This window comes from Hemiscyllium ocellatum, chromosome 48 (genome assembly GCF_020745735.1).
Source record: "Hemiscyllium ocellatum isolate sHemOce1 chromosome 48, sHemOce1.pat.X.cur, whole genome shotgun sequence".
Lineage (NCBI taxonomy): Eukaryota > Metazoa > Chordata > Chondrichthyes > Orectolobiformes > Hemiscylliidae > Hemiscyllium > Hemiscyllium ocellatum.
The window spans coordinates 12,655,751-12,676,720 of NC_083448.1; the positions used below are offsets into that span (position 1 = coordinate 12,655,751).

At 40.4% G+C, this 20,970-nt stretch overlaps 1 protein-coding gene across 3 annotated transcripts in view; it reads left to right on the top strand.

Annotated features, from left to right (window-relative positions):
- Nucleotides 1–20,693, top strand: part of LOC132836882 (uncharacterized) — a 35,767-nt gene extending 15,074 nt beyond the window's left edge. For 2 of the 3 annotated variants that reach the window (XM_060856442.1, XM_060856443.1), the window contains exons 5-12: nt 3,930–4,048; nt 4,748–4,868; nt 7,885–8,138; nt 9,126–9,216; nt 11,652–12,376; nt 15,796–15,988; nt 17,639–19,067; nt 20,316–20,693. In XM_060856442.1, the coding sequence (XP_060712425.1) occupies nt 3,930–4,048; nt 4,748–4,868; nt 7,885–8,138; nt 9,126–9,216; nt 11,652–12,376; nt 15,796–15,988; nt 17,639–19,050 (2,915 nt within the window). In that variant the 3' untranslated portion in view covers nt 19,051–19,067; nt 20,316–20,693. The remainder of the gene's footprint in view (nt 1–3,929; nt 4,049–4,747; nt 4,869–7,884; nt 8,139–9,125; nt 9,217–11,651; nt 12,377–15,795; nt 15,989–17,638; nt 19,068–20,315) is intronic. The other variant, XM_060856444.1, reaches the window with a different exon arrangement.
- The last annotated feature ends 277 nt before the right edge of the window (nt 20,694–20,970 follow it).

The following is a 20,970-nucleotide window of genomic DNA, read 5'->3' on the forward strand; positions in this document are numbered from 1 at the left end:
CTTTCCTCCATACCAGGCAACATCCTGGTAAATCTCCTCTGCCCCCTTTCCAATGCTTCCACATCCTTCCAGTGACCAGAACTAGAAGCAATACTCCCAAGTACGGCCGCACTAGTGTTTTGTACAGCTGCAACTTGACCTTGTGGCTCCGAAACTCAATCCCTCTACTGATTTTAAAAGCTAGCATACTGTACGCCTTCTTAACTACCATAGTAACTTTCAGGGATCTATGCTCATGGGCACAGATCTTTGCTCATCCACACTACCAGGAATCTTACCATTAGCTCAGTACTCTGTACTTCTGTTACTCCTTCCAAAGCAAATCACCTCACATTTTTCTGCATTAAACTTCATTTGCTACCTCTCAGCCCAACTCTGCAGCTTATCCCTCTAATCTGCAACATCCTTCCGCACTGTCCACAACCCCATTGACCTTTGTGTATCTGCACGTTTACTAACCCATCCTTCTACGCCCTCATCCAGGTCATTTATAAAAATGGCAAACCGCAGTTGCCCCAAAATAGATCCCTACGGTACACCACTTGTAACTGAACTGCAGGATGAACATTTCCCATCCACCACCAGCCTCTGTTGTTTTTCAGCGAGCCAATTTCTGATCCAAACCGCTAAATCGCTCTCAGTCTCATGCCTCTGTATTTTCTGCAATAGCCGATCATGGGAAACCTTATCAAATGCTTTACTGAAATCCATGTACACCAAATCAACTGCTTTACTGTCATCCAGCTGTTGGTCCACAAGGGGACAACATTTCTGGTATTACTCCTATAGACCAGGAAGACATAAAGATCAAAGCCAAAGGCTTGGCAATCTCTCCTCTAGCTTCCCAGAGAATCCTACGATAAATCACGTCCATTCCAGGGGACTAAACTATTTTCACACTTTCCAGAATTGCTAACACCACTCCTTGTGAACCTCAATCCTGTCTAGTCTAATAGCCTGAATCTTGGTATTCTCCTCGACAACATTGTCTTTTTCCTGTGTGAATATGAATGAAAAATATTTTAGCGCCTCTTCCTATGTCATTGGTCTCCACGCTTAACTTCGCACTACAGTCCTTGACTGGCCCTAATCTTACTCTTGTAATTTTTTTATTCCTGACATACCTACAGGAACCTTTGGGGTTTCCTTGATCCTACCTGCCAAAGACTTCTCATGTCCCATCCTGGCTCTTTTGAGCTCTCACTTCTTTTTCGGTCTTTCCTGGTTATCTTATAACTCTCCAACGCCCTAAGCCGCCACCTTCCTCTTTACAAGAGATTCAACTTCTTCAATAAAGCATGGCTCCCTTGCCCTCCCTGCTTGACAGGTACATACTTATCAAGGGCACGCAGTAGCCGTTCCTTGAACAAGCTGCACATTTCACTCGTGCCCACCCGAAGCAACCTAAATCTTGAGTAATTGCATCATCATTGCCTTTCCCCCAGCTATAACTCTTGTCCTATCCCTCCTTTGTACAGAATTGCAGTCGCTATCACCAAAGTGATCACCTACCTCCAATTCTAACACCTGCCTGGTTCGTTACTCAATACCAAATTCAATGTGGCCTCGCCTGTTGTTGACTTATCTAATTAACGTTGAAAATGTGTTGCTGGAAATGCGCAGCAGGTCAGGCAGCATCCAAGGAACAGGAGAATCGACGTTTCAGGCATAAGCCCTTCTTCTGTGTTTCAGGGCTTATGCCCGAAACATCGATTCTCCTGTTCCCTGGATGCTGCCTGACCTGCTGCGCATTTCCAGCAACACATTTTCAGCTCTGATCTGCAGTCCTCACTTTCTTATCTAATTAATGTATCAGGAAACCCTTCTGCACACGTGGGCGAAAACTGACTCCTCTAAAAAACTTGAACAATCTGGTTCCCAGTCAACATTTTGGAAGTTCAAGGCTCCAGTAACAACTACCCTATTACTTTGGCTTCTAACCTGGATCATCTTTGCAATCCTTTCCTTTACATCTTTGGGCCTTTTCGGAGGCCCGTGGAAAACGTCCAACAGGATTACCTCTCCTTTCCTGTTTCTAACCTCCTCCCATACTATCTCAGAAGACAAGTCCCCATCAAATGTCCATTCTGCCACCGTATTACATTGCTTCACTAACAATACCTCATCTTCCCCCCTCTTTTACCACCTCTGTTCTTAATGAAACATTACCACAGAAAATTGTTGATGCCAAAAAATTGAATGCATTCAAGAGGCGGCCAGGTATCGCACTTGGGTGAATGGGATTAAAGGCTATGGGGGGAAGCAAACAGGATTAAACTATTGAGTTGGATGATCAGCCATGATCGGCTGAATGGTGGAGCAGGCTCCAAGGGCCGAATAGCTGCCTCCCACTCCGACATTCTGTGTTTCGAGCACAGTTTTCTTTTTTGTATCTTTGAATGAAGCTCTTGTTGTTACTTATTGTATTCCTCCTTTGTTTGTGTTTGTAATTTCTTTAATCTTCTCCTTTTGGTTTTTGTATCATTGTTCAGCACCATCACTGATGTTTTCCTCGTTTATAGGCTTTTTCTTTAAATTTAATAGTCTGACTGTTTTGGTTAGCCATGATTGGTTTATCCCTATCATAAAATTTTACCTCCGTAATGGGATATAATTTTGCCGCAAGTCATTAATTCCCTGAAATGTCTGCTTGGTAATTGCTTACTTCATGCTAATCTATCTGCCTAGTCTACTTTAGCAGATTGTAATTGCCTTTGTTAAGTTAAGAGGAAAAGTCATCTGATGGAATGGTTTGCAAAATAATGCAATATAAAAACACTTGTAAAGAAATTTGAGCTTAGTAAATATAAATATTTCCACTGGGAAATATGACAGCAAATCAGGCACAATTATCATGGTTACAAAACAGAATGTAGTTAATAAAATCATGACATCTGCATCAGCCCTTTATAAGAGGCACTGAACTATTCTGATTGAACTGTGTTTAAAAGCTTGGAGAGGTGTGGACAGAGAGAAATCGTTCTCCATCCTGGAATGCTGAAGAACCAGAGAAGACAAAACTTGAACTAAGGGGCAAAATAGCTGAATTAATGTGAAGAAATGCATTTTTTTTTCACAACCAGTGTCAATACCTGAATTTGACCTTTCAAAAGAGAATTGCATGATGATGTGAAGATTGGAGATTTGTAAGACTACAAAGAAAAGCAAGTCAATGTTTTAGTGTTTTTCTTTGATTCTATGTTGTTTTGATTTGCAAACAACTCCGTCAGATTATGGCATTTACAGATGAAACGAAAGGAAATGTAAATTGAACGTACCTTTTCCCCATGCATAACAAGCTTGATATGAGGACAGGATAACAGCAGCAAATCTGAGGTAAAAGGCTCTCATTTCCCTTTTTCCTTCAGACAATGCCCATCAGTTGCTGGAACAAAGAAGGCTGGTCACTAAGTGGCAATTGAATAATTGAGCTTTGGCAATCATTGAATCCTAGAGCTGCACAGCCTGGAAACTGACTCTTTGGTCCAACTTATCCATGCTGATTGATATCCTCAATTAATCTAGTTTCCTTTTGCGAGCATTTGGCCCATATCCCCCTAAATCCTTCCTATTGGTGTACCTATCCAGGTGCCTTTTAAGTGCTGTTGTAATTATACCCACCTCCACAGGCAGCTTATTCCATACATGAATCATCCTCTGCGTGAAAACAAATTGCCCCATAGGTCTCTTTGTAAATATTTCCCCTCTCACCTTAAATGTATTCTCTCTCTAGTTTCAGACTCCCCTCCTCTTTGGGACAAGATCTTTGCTATTCACCCTATCCGTGCTCCTCACTGTTTTATAAACCTCTATAAGGTCACCCCTCAACTTCTGACCTGAATTTCTGTGCCAGTTATGTTAGTGATTTTGCCTTTAGCTGTCTGGGACGTATGATATATCTTTAAAATTGCATTAAACCTGTGTTCCAGAAACGTTTTTAACAGAGAGAAAGCGATTTTCTCGGCGCACATCTTCTGTTGGAGCCAGAGGATCTCCAGAGACCAATAGTCTTATCTGCTACATTGCCAAACGGAGAATGCAGTTACAGGTATAACTGATACTGCTGAAATGACGCAATGTATCTTAACAATTGTGTTTGTCCTGAATGTTTGACAGAAAAATGTACCGGAGAACATTTTTAAACAGTAGCCTCTACTTGTTTAACTGATCTGAGGTAGAACAGAATTTAGTTGCTAAAAATGGTTTGGTATTGCAGTTGACCTCTGGGATAACTTGACTGCAATAGATGTTGATGGGTAAAATGTGCTGCTTTGCTCAGTTTTAATGGTTGAAATGGTAACATGCATTTAAGCATGGAGTGAAATTATTAATCTTGTGTTCATTATGGCATGGTTGTTCCATGTAGTGGAATTGAAAGCTTTCCCCACCCCATGTTGTGTAAAACGCCTTCGAGAAGACTATACAAGATAAATGTTACACATATCAAGTTTTTCTGTTCCATCTTCAAAAATCGTCAGCAGTCTAGTTAAAACATAATTTCCTCTTTAGAAATCCATGTTGAATCAACCCTTTTTTTTTGCATCCAACTTCAAAATCAATCCTGAAAAAGGTTTCACAATGCAAGTGAAACTGACTAGTCTTGTTTACATTCTAACAGTAAACAGAATCAACAACTTGTGATACTTGGTTGTCCAATACATGCATGTTGTCTACTTTTAATGTCCTTAACATTTTCATTAACCTGACAAACCTCCATAGTTCATGGAATACCTGTATTTTTTAATAGGAATCCCATAAAGGTGTGATTCTGAAGAGCAAGATGACTGGATTTGTGGACGTGTTTCAAAATTCAGAACATGATGAGAGGAGTATGTCCACCCCAGATCCCTCTGATGTACAGCAAAATGGTAGGTATGGAATTCATACCATGACCTAAGCATAGTTTCCAGTGAATGTTGTGTTGGTCTGAATGAAGGCTTGGATGATGTCGAAATAACACCGTCATGTTGGCTGCTGTCTTATTTAGCTGGAGCACTGATGCAGAAAGATAAACCAAGTGAGGGTTATGTTTTGGATTATGCTTTACTGTTGAGTTGTATCTATGGCACATTGAGTATTGTTGATCTCAACACGTCTGAGTGAGGCAGAGAAAACTCTCTCACTATGCATTGTCTGTGCAAATGTGAAATGAACAGCAAAGAGCCTGGCACCCAGATTCACCATTGTCACCATTCCTTGAGCAATCATTGACCTGAATGTCACAACCTTTTCCCTTGATGAGAAAATTTGAGTTTTCAAATTTAACGTTGTTTTTTGAGGCCGATGCAAAACCAAACAGAAGCTGAATTGCAAAGAGAAACAGACCATGTAAACAGCAATGAAACTGACGCTCTTGTTTTTGAAACCAGCTGAGGTTGGTAAACCAAAATTTGAGGAATAACTGACCCTGTCCATAATTACAACAAAAATGTTGATCAGACCAAGCTGGATGCGAGCAGCTGATGTGTCCATTGGAAGCTGAAGAAGGCCGTCAAACTCCACACTGCATGCCGGTAAAGTTAAGCAGGCTGTGCAGTCATTTGTGTTTTAAGACCATAAGACATAGGAGTGGAAGTAAGGCCATTCGGCCCATCGAGTCCACTCCGCCATTCAATCATGGCTGATGGGCATTTCAACTCCACTTACCAGCGTTCTCCCCTTGGCCCTTAATTCCTCGAGACAACAAGAATCTATCAATCTCTGCCTTGAAGACATTTAGTGTTCCGGTCTCCACTGCACTCTGTGGCAATGAATTCCACAGGCCCACCACCCTCTGGCTGAAGAAATGTCTCCGCATTTCTGTTCTGAATTGACCCCCTCTAATATTAGGGCTGTGTCCACGGGTCCGAGTCTCCTCGCCTAACGGAAAAAATTTCCTAGCGTCCACCTTTTCCAAGCCATGTATTATCTTGTAAGTTTTTATTAAGTCTCCCCTTAATCTTCTAAACTCCAATGAATACAATCCCAGGATCCTCAGCCGTTCCTCATATGTAAGACCTACCATTCCAGGGATCATCCGTGTGAATCTCCACTGGACACGTTCCAGTGCCAGTATGTATTTTTAGATTATGCCTTTGGCACTCTGCTTTGTGCCATTCATTGACTGACAGATCTTTTTACAAATGGAAACTGAACAGGTAGTCTGTCAAATATATTGTATGCGCTACACTCAATTTCAATGGAATAGACATGTTGGTTGGTCGAAATTTAACATAAAAGCAAATGTGAACAGATTTGCTGAAGTTTAGCAGGAGATCAAGTTTTGAAAAACTTGGACTCTGTAAGCTGACAAAATGTAACTGGATGCAATTGGACTCAGCCTGTATGACCTGTCTAATCAGCTCTGGCAATTGAAGTTGCGATTTGAGGTTTACATTCAATTGTAATTTGCCTGTTAATTCATGTTAATTGTAGATGTTAAACTGTAGATTAAATATTTTCTGTTTGTTTGTTTGGTTGATTCTTTTGCAGTAAAAATAGATCTCGTAGAAATTGGTTTCTTGTGACTTCAGTCTTGTTTTTTGAAGAGCTGTTTGTTGAAGTTCAAAACTGAGCTGTTAACATGTACCAGAAGTGTTAAATTACAACTATTTTACGAAATGATTTCCCTTTGAAGCTGTCAAGTTTCACTCTTGCGCAATATGGTTTTCATGTTTTGTTTTCTTAATCATCTGCTTATTCATCATCATTTACTAAGATCAGTTTCTGACCTGAATGTCAGAGTATTTCATTCTTGATTTGAATTGATGTATAACCACCCCACAAACAAAAAACAAACTAGCAATGTCATAGAATCATTCAGTACAGAAGAGGTCCATGAAGTCTGCACCACCAAAAATGTCCAACAACCTACAAGTCTCATGTTTGAACACGAAGCCCATAGCCTTGTGTTATGACACTTAGTGTTCATGCAAGTATTTCTTTAAAAGTTTATAAGGCTTCCTGTCTGAGCTACTCCAGGCAGTGCATTCCTGGCTCCTCTCACCCTCTGGGTGAGAAGAGGTTTTCCCCAAATTGCCTCCAAACATCCTGCCTTTTTCGTGAAAATTATGCTCCCTGTTATTAAGCCTTGGATGAAAACTGCTTTCTATTCATTCAGTGCCTTCAATAATCTAATGCACCTTTTATGAGCTGCCCCTCTCTCCGTTAGCTGTTCCAAGGGAAGTAACCTAACCCAATCCAGTCAGTCTTGATAGCTGAAATGCTGCATTGCAGGCAACGCCCTAGTGAATCTTGTTTGCATCCCCTCCAATTGTATGGTGACCAAAATTGCATACAGTAAACCAGCTGAAGTCTAACCAAAGTTAAGTGAAACTCCAGCATTATTTTAATGCTCTCATAACCTATGAAATGAATGATGAAGACAAGTGTCCCATATAATGCATTAAGTACTATATTAACCGATACTATCACTCTTTCAGTGATTTGTGGACAAGCATCCCAAGATTCCCTCTATTCCTCTGAGCTTTCTTGTGACTTAACCTGCATTGAGTACTCCATTATCTTATTCCCTCTTTGAAAACATCCCATTGCATTCAGAGGTCATGTTTTGCAGTGGAGGTTGTATTAAATTTGCATCAATCAACAGGCATGTTTCATAGAGCAGTGGTAATTTGGGTTGAAGGTGTAGCCAATGAATTGGACAAATTATTCTTAATTATGAAAAGGACCAAGTAACCTGTTATTCAACAGTGATTTATAGACATTAAAACAGTGTTGATGTTCAGCAGGCAACAGGGGAGACAAGTGATGGTTTTTAGTTTGGTGATCTTGAGTCGGTGTCATTTTTGTTGTAAGAGAAAGGCATCATTGCATTTCCAGTGAAACTTTAGTTTTATGTGAGCAATTAATAAGATTACATAAATTCGCATTAAAAAAAAAAAGATTTTTGTATTTCAGGTCCAACTTGTTCAGCACAATGTGATTTCCTCTCCTTGAGTGGAAGTAAACCACCACCGAAGAAAAAGGTGACTTTTGGAGAAGAACTGAGTCCCGAAGTGTTTGACAAAAGGCTCCTATCCAACACTCCTTTGCGTGCAGGAGAAACGTTCATGTTTCAGAAGATCTTGTTAAGTGAAGGTCCTCTTTCTGCTCAGAAGCAAGTGTCATTGGTCCAGTTCGGTGTGGGAGAGCAAATGGTAAATTTCTCTTTGTTGACGAGGGCCTGATTAAGTTTGTAGGGTTTGAAGTTTTGTTATGCAATCAGAGTGAAAAAGTGCGAAGTTCATCTGAAATGAGAGCATATTTTGACAAATTGAAGTGTGTATGATTACATGTTTAAGTAAAAACAGATCATACCACATGCTGTGGGAACAGTGTGAAGTAGTGAAAGTGAAGGGGAAAAGAGGTCTTGGTGGGGAATTTTAATGAGGTAGGTTAATTCAAAGTAGGGCTTGCTAAATCTGAAAGCTCACAGAGCAGGTAGTGGCAGTTCAGTCCAATTAATAAAAAAAATACACTCAAGTACTTCATCAATCAGAAATACAATAAAAGAAACTGGCACAAAATCACCAAACGAAAAGTTGAGTGACGTGAAGGAAGTTCTTTGTTTCCAGACAAATGAAAATGTACAGTCAGCTGACAGGTAGGAAGATGACGGTGGTGACCAGCAACGATTGGCTGCATGAGGTTACTATGTACAGTTTTTGCTGGTGGATAAAACTGGTCTGCATGACTGCTATCACTAACCCTCACAGAGTATGATTTTACTGTAATATGTTTGTGTTCAAACGATTGTCATGTTTTGGTTGAAGTTTAGAAATACTTCTTGAGAAACTCCTGTTTGTGATTTGAGTTGAAAGCTTTCTGGTGAGATAATACATTTTCATTTGGAGGGGGTCATCAAATGTTGCCATGGAAAGGGACATACTGGGGTTTGGTTTCACATTTGATCTGTTATCCACAAATTTGCTGCAATTCAATTGAACCAGTGTTCGAGTGTTTCATCTTGGTTGTTGTTTTGAAGTTAAACATTACTGCTCATGCTTTCAACCTTACTTTTATTGACTGAGATAGATTGTAAATATAATGCAGTTATCCAGATTTTTGATAAATGCTTGTGATAGTCTCAACTAATTAAAAAGACGCAACAATGTAATGCTTCCGCTTTGAACTCTATTTGTTAGAACCTGGTCAGTAAGATGGCTGACAATAGCAGCCCTGCTGTTCACGAAAAATGCAACAACGCATCACTGAAACTGGTGCCAAAATTAACAGGTAAGTCAGATGAAGGCAATAAAAGTGACCTTTGAAGTATCTTGTTTAAAATTCATGACTGTTCAGCAGGGGTCACTGGAGCAAGAACTACAAACTGTGTCGATGTAGATCATTTGTAGTATCCCAGATGTTTCTGACCCACAGAAGTTTGAAATTTGAAACCAGTTACAGAACAAGTGAAATCTGGTCTGCGTTGCTCACCACTGTGGTATGTGGTGCAATTATTTATTAAACTAGACTTGGTGGGGGTGGATTTTCCTTGTGGTTTAAGAAGTTTGTGGACATGAGCTCTGACCTCCAGTTCATGTGCTGATTTGTTGCAACCTGAGATTCTTCATTCTCTGAGCCCTTTTTCAATATTTAGTATGACAGAGTGGATTGAAGAGACTGATCTCAACCCTGACTACCTGTAGTTGGTGGTGTTCCTGGTTCACTTTCTGGTTGAGGTAGTGCATCATCCACCTCTGATTTCTGAAAGATGGCAGTCATGTATAGATATTATTCCCGGTTTGCTCTTGACAGGTTCTTTGAAGGAGTTTGTTACACAGTGTCTTTAGGTTATTTTGTTTAAAATTCTCTGATGCTGCACCTATATAACAGGTTATCTTTATGATGAATTTTACATTTCCCGTGTTGAGAAGAGTTTGTGGCGTGAAATTCCACTCATAAACCTGTGGGTTCATGGTGTCAATTGCCTGATGGGTGTTACAAAATAAATATCGTATATCCTGTAGAATTTGAAGAAGGTGGTGCTTATTGGTGTTTTTTGTTTGGCAGCTCTGTATTTTTGTCAAGATTGTTGGTGTTTACAAGTTCATACAAATGAATACTACGAAGAGGCATGTGGCCTTAAAACTTAGGAAAAGATCAACCTAGTGTATCATTGTGTAAACATGAGGTAGCAAGGTGTACAAAGTCAGTTGCATCTTAGTAATTGGGAAGCTCTGAATTCTCAAAGACCCAAAGCAGTTCATTGACTTGTTATATTAATTAAAAATTAAAAATCTGCTTTTCAACATGGTAAATATAGAAACAATTAATTTGGTCAATGGGCTGAAGGATCTAAACATGGCAGCCACCCCCCCCTCACAGAGCTTTGTGATAATTCATCTTTGAATCTTGGGTAAAGGGAAGTGACCCTTCAACCAGTTTCAGACATGGTCTTGTTCAACCATCTCTCGTGTCAGAGCAATGGTCTGCAGTTAAATGGAGTACTTTGCCCTTAAAGTGAAGATCCTGTTCCTATTTCACAGAAACAAAAATAATGTGGAAACAACAATTGGCGATAACAACAAATTTGACTGTGATTAAGTAAGGTATAGTAGTGCATTATTTTTAACTATCCTGCTTGATCTTTGCACACAATTAAACTACAAATGAAATCAGATGATCTGCTTTTAAATAAGCAGAAATTGAATTTTTTTTCCATGTCTGGAGTGAAAATTTTTGTCGTCAGAGAGCTGCAAATGACAATAATGGAATAAAATTGTGTTTTTTTTTGTCTTACTTGTAGCATGGTATAAGTGCATATAAACCCTTTTTCTTTTTGTGATTGATTGGGTTTGGGCATCACTGACCAGACCAGCACTTAATGTCCATATGTGAACTGTTGCAGTGTGTTTGGTGTCGGTAGACTTGCAATTCTGTGAGGGAGGGAGTTGGAGGATTTTAAACCAGTGATAGTGGAAGAGGAGGGATGGGTTCCAAGGTGGATGGTGAGTAGTTTGAATCATAACTTGGTGTGGAGATCTTCCCATGTATTTGCTGCTCTGTCCTTGTGTGGTAGTGGGCGTGAATTTGGAATGTGCTATGTGAGGCAGGATGTTTGGTGAATTGCTGTGGTGTATTTTGTAGGTGGGACATAGCGTTGCTGAGATATGGTGGGGTGTTGGAAGTGAATGTTTGTTTGTTTATGTTGTGCCGGTCAAGCAGGCTGTTCTGCACGGTGTCAAGCTTCTTCAGGTTATGTACCTGGACTCATTCAGGCAAATGGAGATTATTTCAGCACCCTCCTGATATGTACCTTGCAAATAATGGAGAGGCTTTCATGAGTGAGAACCTTACTTGCTGCAGGTTTTTTAGCCTCTGACCTACTTTTGTATCTACACTGTGTCATGTAGGATTCACTTCAGTTCAGCCATGGCATTGGTTGAGTTTTGATCAGTGATTTGAAGAGCACTGAATTTGGGGGAACTTCATTGTTCATTGATATCTGGTGAGTTCATGACCAGAAGTGAGGTAAGTTAGTGCTGGACTGTGACGTGACTCAAGATAGAATGACTTGCTGATATTTATTGCCGTGAATTCGGAGACTCTTGTTCATTTTCATGTACTTCATCTCCAGGCTTGATTGTGACCCATGAGGGCAGTCATAACTAAGGGGGAAATTTGAATGAAAATTACTCGTCAATCATTCACATTTTGTTTTTATGTAGATTACATGGAAAATGGAACTGCTGAAGCTAAGCTTGGTAATGAAGAGAGCGATTGTTCAGCACCCAACAGCCTTGAACTGTCGTCTCCGATGTCAGAACGCAATGTAAATCTTCAAAAGAAGCCCATGAGAAATGATGGATACCCTTGTGATGTTTTGGAAATGAATGTTGAAGAAGTGAAAGAAGTTGTAGTGGATCATTCATCGAGGCACAATAGCAAAGAGAATCAAGTTGGGGATAACAATGTCATTTGCCTAAATGTGCTTAGTGGAAAGAAAACAGATTCTGTGAATGAGTCAAAATTGTCAAGGGTAATGGATGAGTCCAAGTGTTCTCGTACAATTAGTGACTTGGGGTCTTGTGGAATTAAAGCAGCATCCCCTGTTCAGCCTGATGTGCAACAAGTGACTTGTATACTTGATGAAAAGTACGAAAATGGTGATCTTCAGACCACCGATGTGTCCATTCAGGAATCTACCAATGAACTTGAGCAAAACTGGTCTTGTGGTGAAGGTGCGTGCCTGGGGATTCAGAATGTCACTACTGATGCAGTGTGTCTTAATATGTTTTCAGTGCCATCTCTCTGCTCAAGTGTGGAGGTAAGCCCAAAATTTAAGGAAGAGGTCCAACTTGAATATCTGTCAGAAAAGCCCAAAGTTGAGGAACCCCGCAGATCTACTCGGGTGAAGAACAAGATTAACACTACTTCAAAGAACTCCACGATGGTATGCAAAATTCTGTTATATCGAGAAGAGTTAAGATGAGCTTATTGATCAATTGTCAAGTTAGGAATTTTTGTGAGCCAAGCACATGGAATGTAGCTTTGTTGTTAACCCTAGTGCTGCAAAGTTGAGGTAATGTTTTCTTTGATCAATTATGTTAAGTCCAATTTTTTTGCTGTCCATCGAGTATTCGGTGTTTTGTCTTCAGAGAAATTAGAGCAACTGCATTCAAGTTGAAACGAATTTCTAAGCTACCGAGTAACTAAGTAAATTGATGTGCTCATGTACAAAGAGTATTCTGCAAGCAATGATAAAGAGCATTTAATTAGTTGATATTCTTGAGCTAATAATGAGAAAATACTCTGATTTATGGGGTCTGATAGAGTTTTTACAATCAGAGATTATGCGGACAAAGCATTAAGCTGTTCAACTGGAAATTTGTTTGTGCTGCACATTGATCCATTTGCCTCTTGAATGCAAATTGAGCCAACAGCCAACACACAAGCCAGGGATACAACAATCCAGATACTCTGCATCATCTTGCCAACTCTGTTTCTAATTTTGCATCATCTTGTGCAATTTACTGAATCAGAAAATCAGTCAATGGGGATTGTGTTGCCTTTTATTTCATGGACCATTCCTATGTTGACACTGTCAGTAAACTAAATGGGCCAAAGTTGAAATGAAGGGTGTGATGGACTCTCAGGGGAATGTATCACGGACAGCCAAGTTTTTGGTACCAAGACTGGCTGTAGTACAATGAAGAGTATGTCAGGATCCAAGTGATGGATTGTGATAGGGGATTCTGTACTCGGAGGCACAGACACTCGTTTCTGCGGCCGACAGTGAAAATCAAAATGCTGTGTTGCCTCCCTGATGCTGGGATCAAGGATATCTCTGAGATGGTGCAGAATGCTCTGAGGGGAGTGTGACCAGCAGGAGGTCATTATACACATTGAAACTAACAACATGGAAAGACAAACAGTTGAGATTCTGAAGGGAGAATATAGGAGGTCAGGCAGGAATTCAAAAAGGAGATCCTTGAGTAGTAATATCTGGAATACTGCTGATGCTACGAGCTGCTGGGTGTAGGAGTAGGAGGATAAAGCAGATGAATGTGTTGTTGAGGAGCTGGTGCGGCGAGATGGGTTGTCATTTTGGATCATTGGAATTTTTTCTGGGGTAGAACTGACCTACAAGAAAGGTAGATTGTACCTAAATTGGAAGGGAACGAACATACCAGCAGAGAAACTTGCTTAGGAGGATTCAACCTATTAAGGTGGTGGGGTGGGACCCAGGGAGATACAGAGGAAAGAGATCGGGCTAAAACTGGTAAAGTTGGGAAAAGGAGTGAGGCAAACACTCAGGGCAGACAGAAACAAAGCAGAAACCAAGTTAGGACTGTCAAAGTGTAAAGGGTTCAGATGGAGAGAATTTTTTTCAGTCTAAATGAGAAAATTTTCTGATTCGGCATGTTGATGTACCTACTGGAGAAGGTGCAAAATGTGACTTACACTGAGGAAATAAGGCAGGCCAGGTGACTGAGGTGTCAGTGAGGGAGCACTTTGGAGCCCACGACAATAATTGTATTGGTTTTAAAATAGTGGTGGAAAAGGATAGACTGGATCTAAAAGTTGAAGTTCTAAATTGGGGGAATGCCAGTTTTGACAGTATTAAGGAAGAACTTTCAAAAGTTCACGAGGGGTGGATATTCGCAGGTCATGTGATGGCTGGAAAATGAGAAGCGTTCAAAAATGTGAGAACCAGAATCAAGAGACACTACATGCCTGTTAAGATGGAAGGCAAGGCTGGTAGGTGTAGTGAATGGTAGGTGATTAGAGGAAATTGAAGTTTTGGTGGGGGGGGACAAAAAAGGAAGCATATTCCAGATACAGACAGCAGAGATTGAAGTATAAAGGCAGTAGGCATATACTTATGAGGGAAATCAGGAGGGCAAAAGGGTTCATACATTTGGAAAATAGGATTAAGGAGAATCCAAAGGCATTTTTTTCATGGGTACTAGGGAAAGCATAGGATGTCTTGCTGATGTTTAAGGGGTCCTATGTGTGGATCTGCAGGAGATGGGAGAGATGCTAGACGAGTATTTGGCATCAGGTTTTGCTGTGGCGAAGGACGTAGAAGATTTGGAATGTGGGAAAATATATGGTAACATCTGGAAAAGCATCCATATTACAGAGTAGGAGGTCTTAAAAACAAATCAGATGGATAAATCCTTTGGACCAAATCGGGTGAACCATAGACGTTTGTGGGAAGCTCGGGAAGTGATTGCTGGGTCCCTTGCTGAAACATTTTGGTCATTGATGGTCACAGGTGAAGCGCTGCAAGACAGGAGGTTGGCTAATGTGGTGCCACTGTTAAAGAAAGGTGGTAAGTCAACGCTAGGGATTGATAGACAGGTGAGACTGACATCGGTGGTAACAAGTTGTTGGAGGGAATCCTGATGGACAGGATTTATGATTAGATTAGATTACCTGCAGTGTTGAAACAGGCCCTTCGGCCCAACAAGTCCACACCGACCCTCCGAAGAGCAACCCACCCAGACCCATACCGTGACATTTACCCATGACTAATGCACCTAACACTACGGACAATTTAGCAAGGCCAATTCACCAGACGTGCACCTCTTTGTGACTGTAGGAGGAAACCGGAGCACCGACTGGAAACCCATGCAGACACTGGGAGAATGTGCAAACTCTACGCACAGTTGCCCGAGACAGGAATTGAACCCGGGTCCCTGGCACTGTGAGGCAGCAGTGCTAACCGCTGAGCTACTGTGTTGCCCTAATGAATTTGGAAAGGCAAGGACTGACTAGGGACAGTCAACATTGCTTGGTGTTGAAGAGCAAGACATTCCAGGTGACTGCTCAAGGTGTGTTATCAGACCCACTCAAATGTCAAGTCTTGTACAGCATTTGGCAAGATGACCTAATGTCTGGTTGAGCAAGTAGGCTTTTGGAAGTATTTCGGATGAGAGCCCAAGAGGGCACAATAGGAGGTACACTGAGCATGCAAAGCCACGGAGGGATTTAAAGACCAGACAGAAAAATAGATTGAGTAAGTCAGGAATCTGTGTTTGATATATTGAACAACACACTTGTTCGGAATATTCCCCAGTGCATGTTGACCAATTATTTTCCTTTCAGAGTGCAGTTATTATAATTTGTAAGCAGCTGTGACTAGTTTTAGTACAACATGGCTCTTCAAGTGGTCATAAAATCTTCATCCCTTCAAATGCATTGTATTGTGAAACTATGCAGGACATGTTCAAGTACAGTACTGTACAGTGGAGTGATGGCTGAATTTGAGACTGAGGAAAGCATGACGTAATCTAAGTTAAATGCCTCCAGTTCAAGTAGTATGTGACGGAAAACAGGAATGATGGCAGCAAAACTGTTTTGCAGGTAACAAAAGGCAAATATAGAAAGAAAGTCAAAAAAGAACTTTATGGAAAACGGGAATATGCTTCCAAGAAACCATTACTAAGCCCAATCACAGAGGACTCTAATATGTGGCCTGAACCAGAAGATTTTCCTGATTGTGATGGAAAGGCAGACTGGAAAGCTTCAAGGATGAGCATTCTTCTCCCTCTTGAGGGTAAGGATTTTTGGAAATACTAATTGTCTCTTAATGGTTGATTGACTGACAGAATATTTGAATTTTTTCAAAGTAAGCACTTGGTTGACTCTGAGGGATTAGTATCTTTGGTATAATTAAGAAGATTTTCTTCACAAAAAACAAGAGCCACACACATTTTTCAACAGTAGTCACCATATCCTATTTGACGAGGTCAATTCTGTGATCCCAAGTGTCGGGGATAACAGAGTGGATGAATGTAAAATGAAGGAGAGGATTTGCTTTCAAGCGCGAAGAGTAGTTTCCCAGTTGACTGCTGAACATCACTCTGGCTAATTTATCGTTGTGTCTGCTACTGTTTATTGTTGACAAATTAGAAATAATTGGAACTTTGCAGCAAGTTTGCACAAAGGGAGAATGACCTTGCCATAGATCTCATGTAAGTAATTGTTAATGTTGCTACTGCTTCCTAAGATGACTCTTCCCTTTTTGGACAGATGTAAACGCCCAGAGCACAGAAACACCTTTTCAATCGTACAGATTGTGTTTGTCAAAACCAACCACTAAACTGTTCTCGTTCCCCTTTTATAACTCTTGTGTGCCTTGGCATATAAATTCATCAACTGCTTCTTGATTCATATCCTTTCTCAATGTGGAACAATGTGACATGCAAATTTTCCTCCTACCTGCTGCTATTTTCCCTGTCTCTCTTGTAAGCTTCTGACGTAGTTTCCAGTCCTGCAGCCGTGTCTTAGTCATGGTAACTATGTCATACACTCCAATTTGAATTTGTACCTGCAGCTCATTTAAATTATTCCTTACACACACTTCTGCATTGAACTGTTATTTGGGCCGAGCACTTAAATCTGTCACTCAGCACTAATTTTTTATTAACTTGTTTTATTTATGTCATCGAGTTAAATCACTGAACTGGTATAGTTTTGCCATTACCTGCCATGCCTGAACTAAGATTCCTGGCTGTTGATTTAATCTGTCTTGTTAGTTGTTTTTGAAACCGCATTGACTTGCCCAAGGCTTCCTTTTGAAGCTAGTTGAAGGTAATTCTCTACCTGGTACCAGGTAGGTAGCACCCCATGGAGGACTCTACATCCTCTAGTGCTACACTGAAGATCACTTCAGGTACATCACATTGAGTCACACTGTCCTGTCCCTGACTGTTGGCCAAATTTCAAGTAACCTAAAGGGTGTGATTCCTCCTAAAACTTAGAGGTGTGTTGCAATGTCTGAAACTCATTGTCCAGTTTAACAGTTCTTAACTTGAGTTCCTTGAGCAACCGACATGGGTTGCTGTTAGGAGGAACATTGGGGTCCTCCAGTTCCCCATTCATCATGCAAGTAGAACGTATCACTTGGCCCTGCATTTATTTTTTTTTTGTTTTAGTTGATCAGTTGTTAATTTGTTTTTTTTTAATCATCTCCGCTTCAGGATGTCTTCTGTCTGTGTTTGCTTCCTCGGCAAAGAGTTATCAGGCCAATGTTCTGATTTGCACTGACATCATGGTGGAAGACAAATCTTTTTTGTTAAAGACTATGTAGATGTTATGATTACTTTCTCCCTGGACAGACTTTTTTTCCAGCTTCACATTGAATCATAAGTAGCTAAAAAAAGTACAGAATGTTTTGTATTTGTCTTGTTTCATTGTCCTGCAGGTAGTCTTCTTGAAGAAGAAAGTAGACAAAGCACATTCAACTCTGAAAAGCCAGCTGATGGACATGCTGCTTTGCATGCAGTGTCCAGAGGGGAACAAGTACGAAAACTCAAAAGATTGTGCAAGAGCAGTCTGCACAACTTTGAGGAAGACTCAAGTGTTTGGAAATCTGTTGAAAGTGACAGTGAGCAAAGAACCACTTTGGTTAACAATGTGAGTGATCACCAGTGTGCACTTGAGAAAGTGAAGAACAATTTAAGCAGTGGTACTGATGAATCGCCTGTATTGTCACATACAACATTTGATGAGTTGGAAGCTTTGGAAAGTTCAGGTGACAAGAATCTTGACAATGAGCCTACTTGGATGACTGAGACATTTTCAAACAAGATTACAAGGAAGCATCTTTCAGAAGAGTTCCCTATGGTGAAAAATAATCAGAAAGGAACAGATGGAGTGCAGATCCTTCTTGAGAAACAACATCCCAAGGACATTGAACTCAAACAATATTTCAAGGAGGCGGTTGACACAGCTGGTTACAAAATCAATCGTTCTTGCTTGGAATCTGAATCAAATGTTGTTCAAGAAAGTGACCAGCAACTGAACGCAAAGTCAGCAAAAATGGAGGACTTGACTCCTACCAGTAATTTCGCTGTAACTCAAGAATCCCTTGTAACAGCAACTGTGCCATCTGTTGCAATTCATTTACCTCTAGCCACTCAGGAGATATTTCAAAGCAGAACATGCCGCAGAAAGAGCAAAATATTTGGAGCAGCAGAATTGGCATCCAAAAAGCAGGTAGACAAGCCATTTGTAGACTATTTTGGAGGACATGAGGCATTAGATGCAAATGATAAAAATGGTCATGAAGCTGTGAATGTAACACAAACAGAAAGCCTTGTAAACAGCATGATGGGCAAAGGAATTGTTCCCAAGTATAAAGGTAACATTGAGGTTGGTGAGGCCGAAGTAAAAACCAACTTTGGAGCTCTGTTTGATACCTCAGGCCTCTTATGTTCATCGGAACAGATGAATATAAATGTATTTGAAACTGCTGACCAGTTGGAAGTGGGAATCAAATATTTAGGTTCTTCAAGAGAAAACTCAATCTTTAAAAAGAAGGTGAGGCGTAGTGCCCGGCTGTCCGGTGTGATAAATGTGGCAGGACTGAGCTGGGTTGAGGTATCTAGCACTGAACCGGTACAGGAAAAGATGACGACCAATATGCTTCCCAGAAGATCTTGCAGGCTCACCAAACCATGGGAAAACATTTCCAGTGCAGAAGAATTGGCGAGTAAAACTGAATCCCAAGCAAGAATTAGAACTCTCAGGCGACGGTCACTTTCGTGTCTGCGAAGTACGGCTGTTGATGGTTTGGAAGAATCTCCGAAGAAAAGCATGATAGAACTAAGTTGACCATCAGAAATACTCAGGTATTTTCATATATCACCGGGAAATAACATGGGGATTTATGTCACGTATAGCTTGTTGATTTTCTGTACAGTTTGAAAACAAACAGCAGTAAAATTACAGCTTCTGTTCGTAAAGTTGTATCTAGCTGTGCTAAGTTTTAATAGACATCAGCCTGCCACTGCTGACAGAATTAATTTTGCAGCATAAATGTGTTCACTGGAGAAATGCAGTTTTGCACTTGTTAGCTTAGACCCTATGTAATCCCATCAGGTCAAACTATCAACTTGAGTGAAGTGACAATGAAACATTCTCAGAAAAAACAAGTGAAGGGTTCCATGGTTAAGCAACCAGTTGAAAGGAAATTAATTGTGCTTTTGAAACTAAATAAACAGTGCCACAGAGACTGACTGCTTTGTAATGGAATAAATGGAAAGCAATCTGAACAGATCACTGGAGTGAAATGTGTTAAGAAACATATATGTTAAACAATTAGGTCATATTGGGCAACTTTGTTTTGTTTTTTTCTTTTTCAACTGCTTTCTGCTCTGACTGTTATAAATGCTGTTCATGTTGGGTGTGAAACAGCAGCACAGCAAAGTTTTGGCAAGTTGCACAGGCAAGGACATTGCAATAGAAGTGTGCCTTTGTCTGACCAAACTTCATTTGCAATTTTAAGATTGACTTGACTTTCCTTTTGCCCCTTTCTCTGCCCTTCCTATCCACTTATACTCCAGAATACTAATGTTATCACCCCAAACTAAAAATGATCAGCAATAGTTGTCTTGGTGGCACAGTAGTCAGCAGTGTTGCCTCATGGTTCCAGTGATCCAGGTTCAATTCCAACTTCGGGTGATTGCCTGTGTGGAGTTTTCACATTGTACCCAGGTCTCCATGGGTTTCCTTCAGGTGCTCCAGTTTCATCCCACAGTCCAACTAAGTGCAGGTTAGGTAGATGAGCCAAAGTAAATTGCCTTGTAGTGTCCAGGGATGTAGATGCGGAATGCAGGCTAGGTAGACTAGAGGTGGTTGATTTGGGCTTATGAAAATACTTTGGGAGGCTGTTCAGAGTTAGACTACGAGCTCAATGGGCCAAATGGCCTCTGTCCTGCACTTATATAACAGAAATTCAATGTGACAAGTAGTCCAAGTGTCAAGTTGATTCTTGGATTTAGCAGCAAGTCAGCTGGGAACTGTAGGTTTGATAGAATCACCTCAACTGTATTATCAATTTTTTTGAGTCAAATAAAGTTATTTGGTTTTCTTTTCAGGAGTTGAAGAAATGGGAAGTTGTATAACAGACTTTCCTGACATTTGAATGAAGATAATTGACATTCCAACAAGTTCAAAGAAGTGAAAATCCAAGTTTTCTTTATTTAGAGGATGTTGTTGTTCCTTGCATATTCCCTGCCACTGTACCAGTGTGAACCATGGAGCAGGTACTGAATCTCTGCAATAGCAGATCCATAGTTATATTGTTGAAATGGAGCGATTTGCTGTTCTGCTGTGCACAGTGCAAATTGTTTTGTGATTATTTGTCATTGAAGCAACTGATATATTTAAAGAAAAAGGAATTGCTTGTGAAATAATGTTACTTTTGCTTTGTCATTTAAAAAACATTGTTCAGCTAATTTCATAAGAAATAAAGAGGCACACATGCTGAATTTTCCTCACAGTCTATATTCTGTTGCACATCAGCGTTCATGTTGGTGCTGGTGTTTTCCACTTCAGATGTGACCAGCACCTGGAACAGCTATGTTTCTGGTATTCCTACCCTTATGATTGTTTTGTTTTGTGTAATGTCATGTCGGCATCACTTGATTGGATGAACTCATTGAGGATGTTTGAATTTCTGTTGCCTCTGAGAAAGTGGGATAATTGTAATCCCAAATTGGAGGATTTAATTGTTTGTGCAAGACTTGTTGC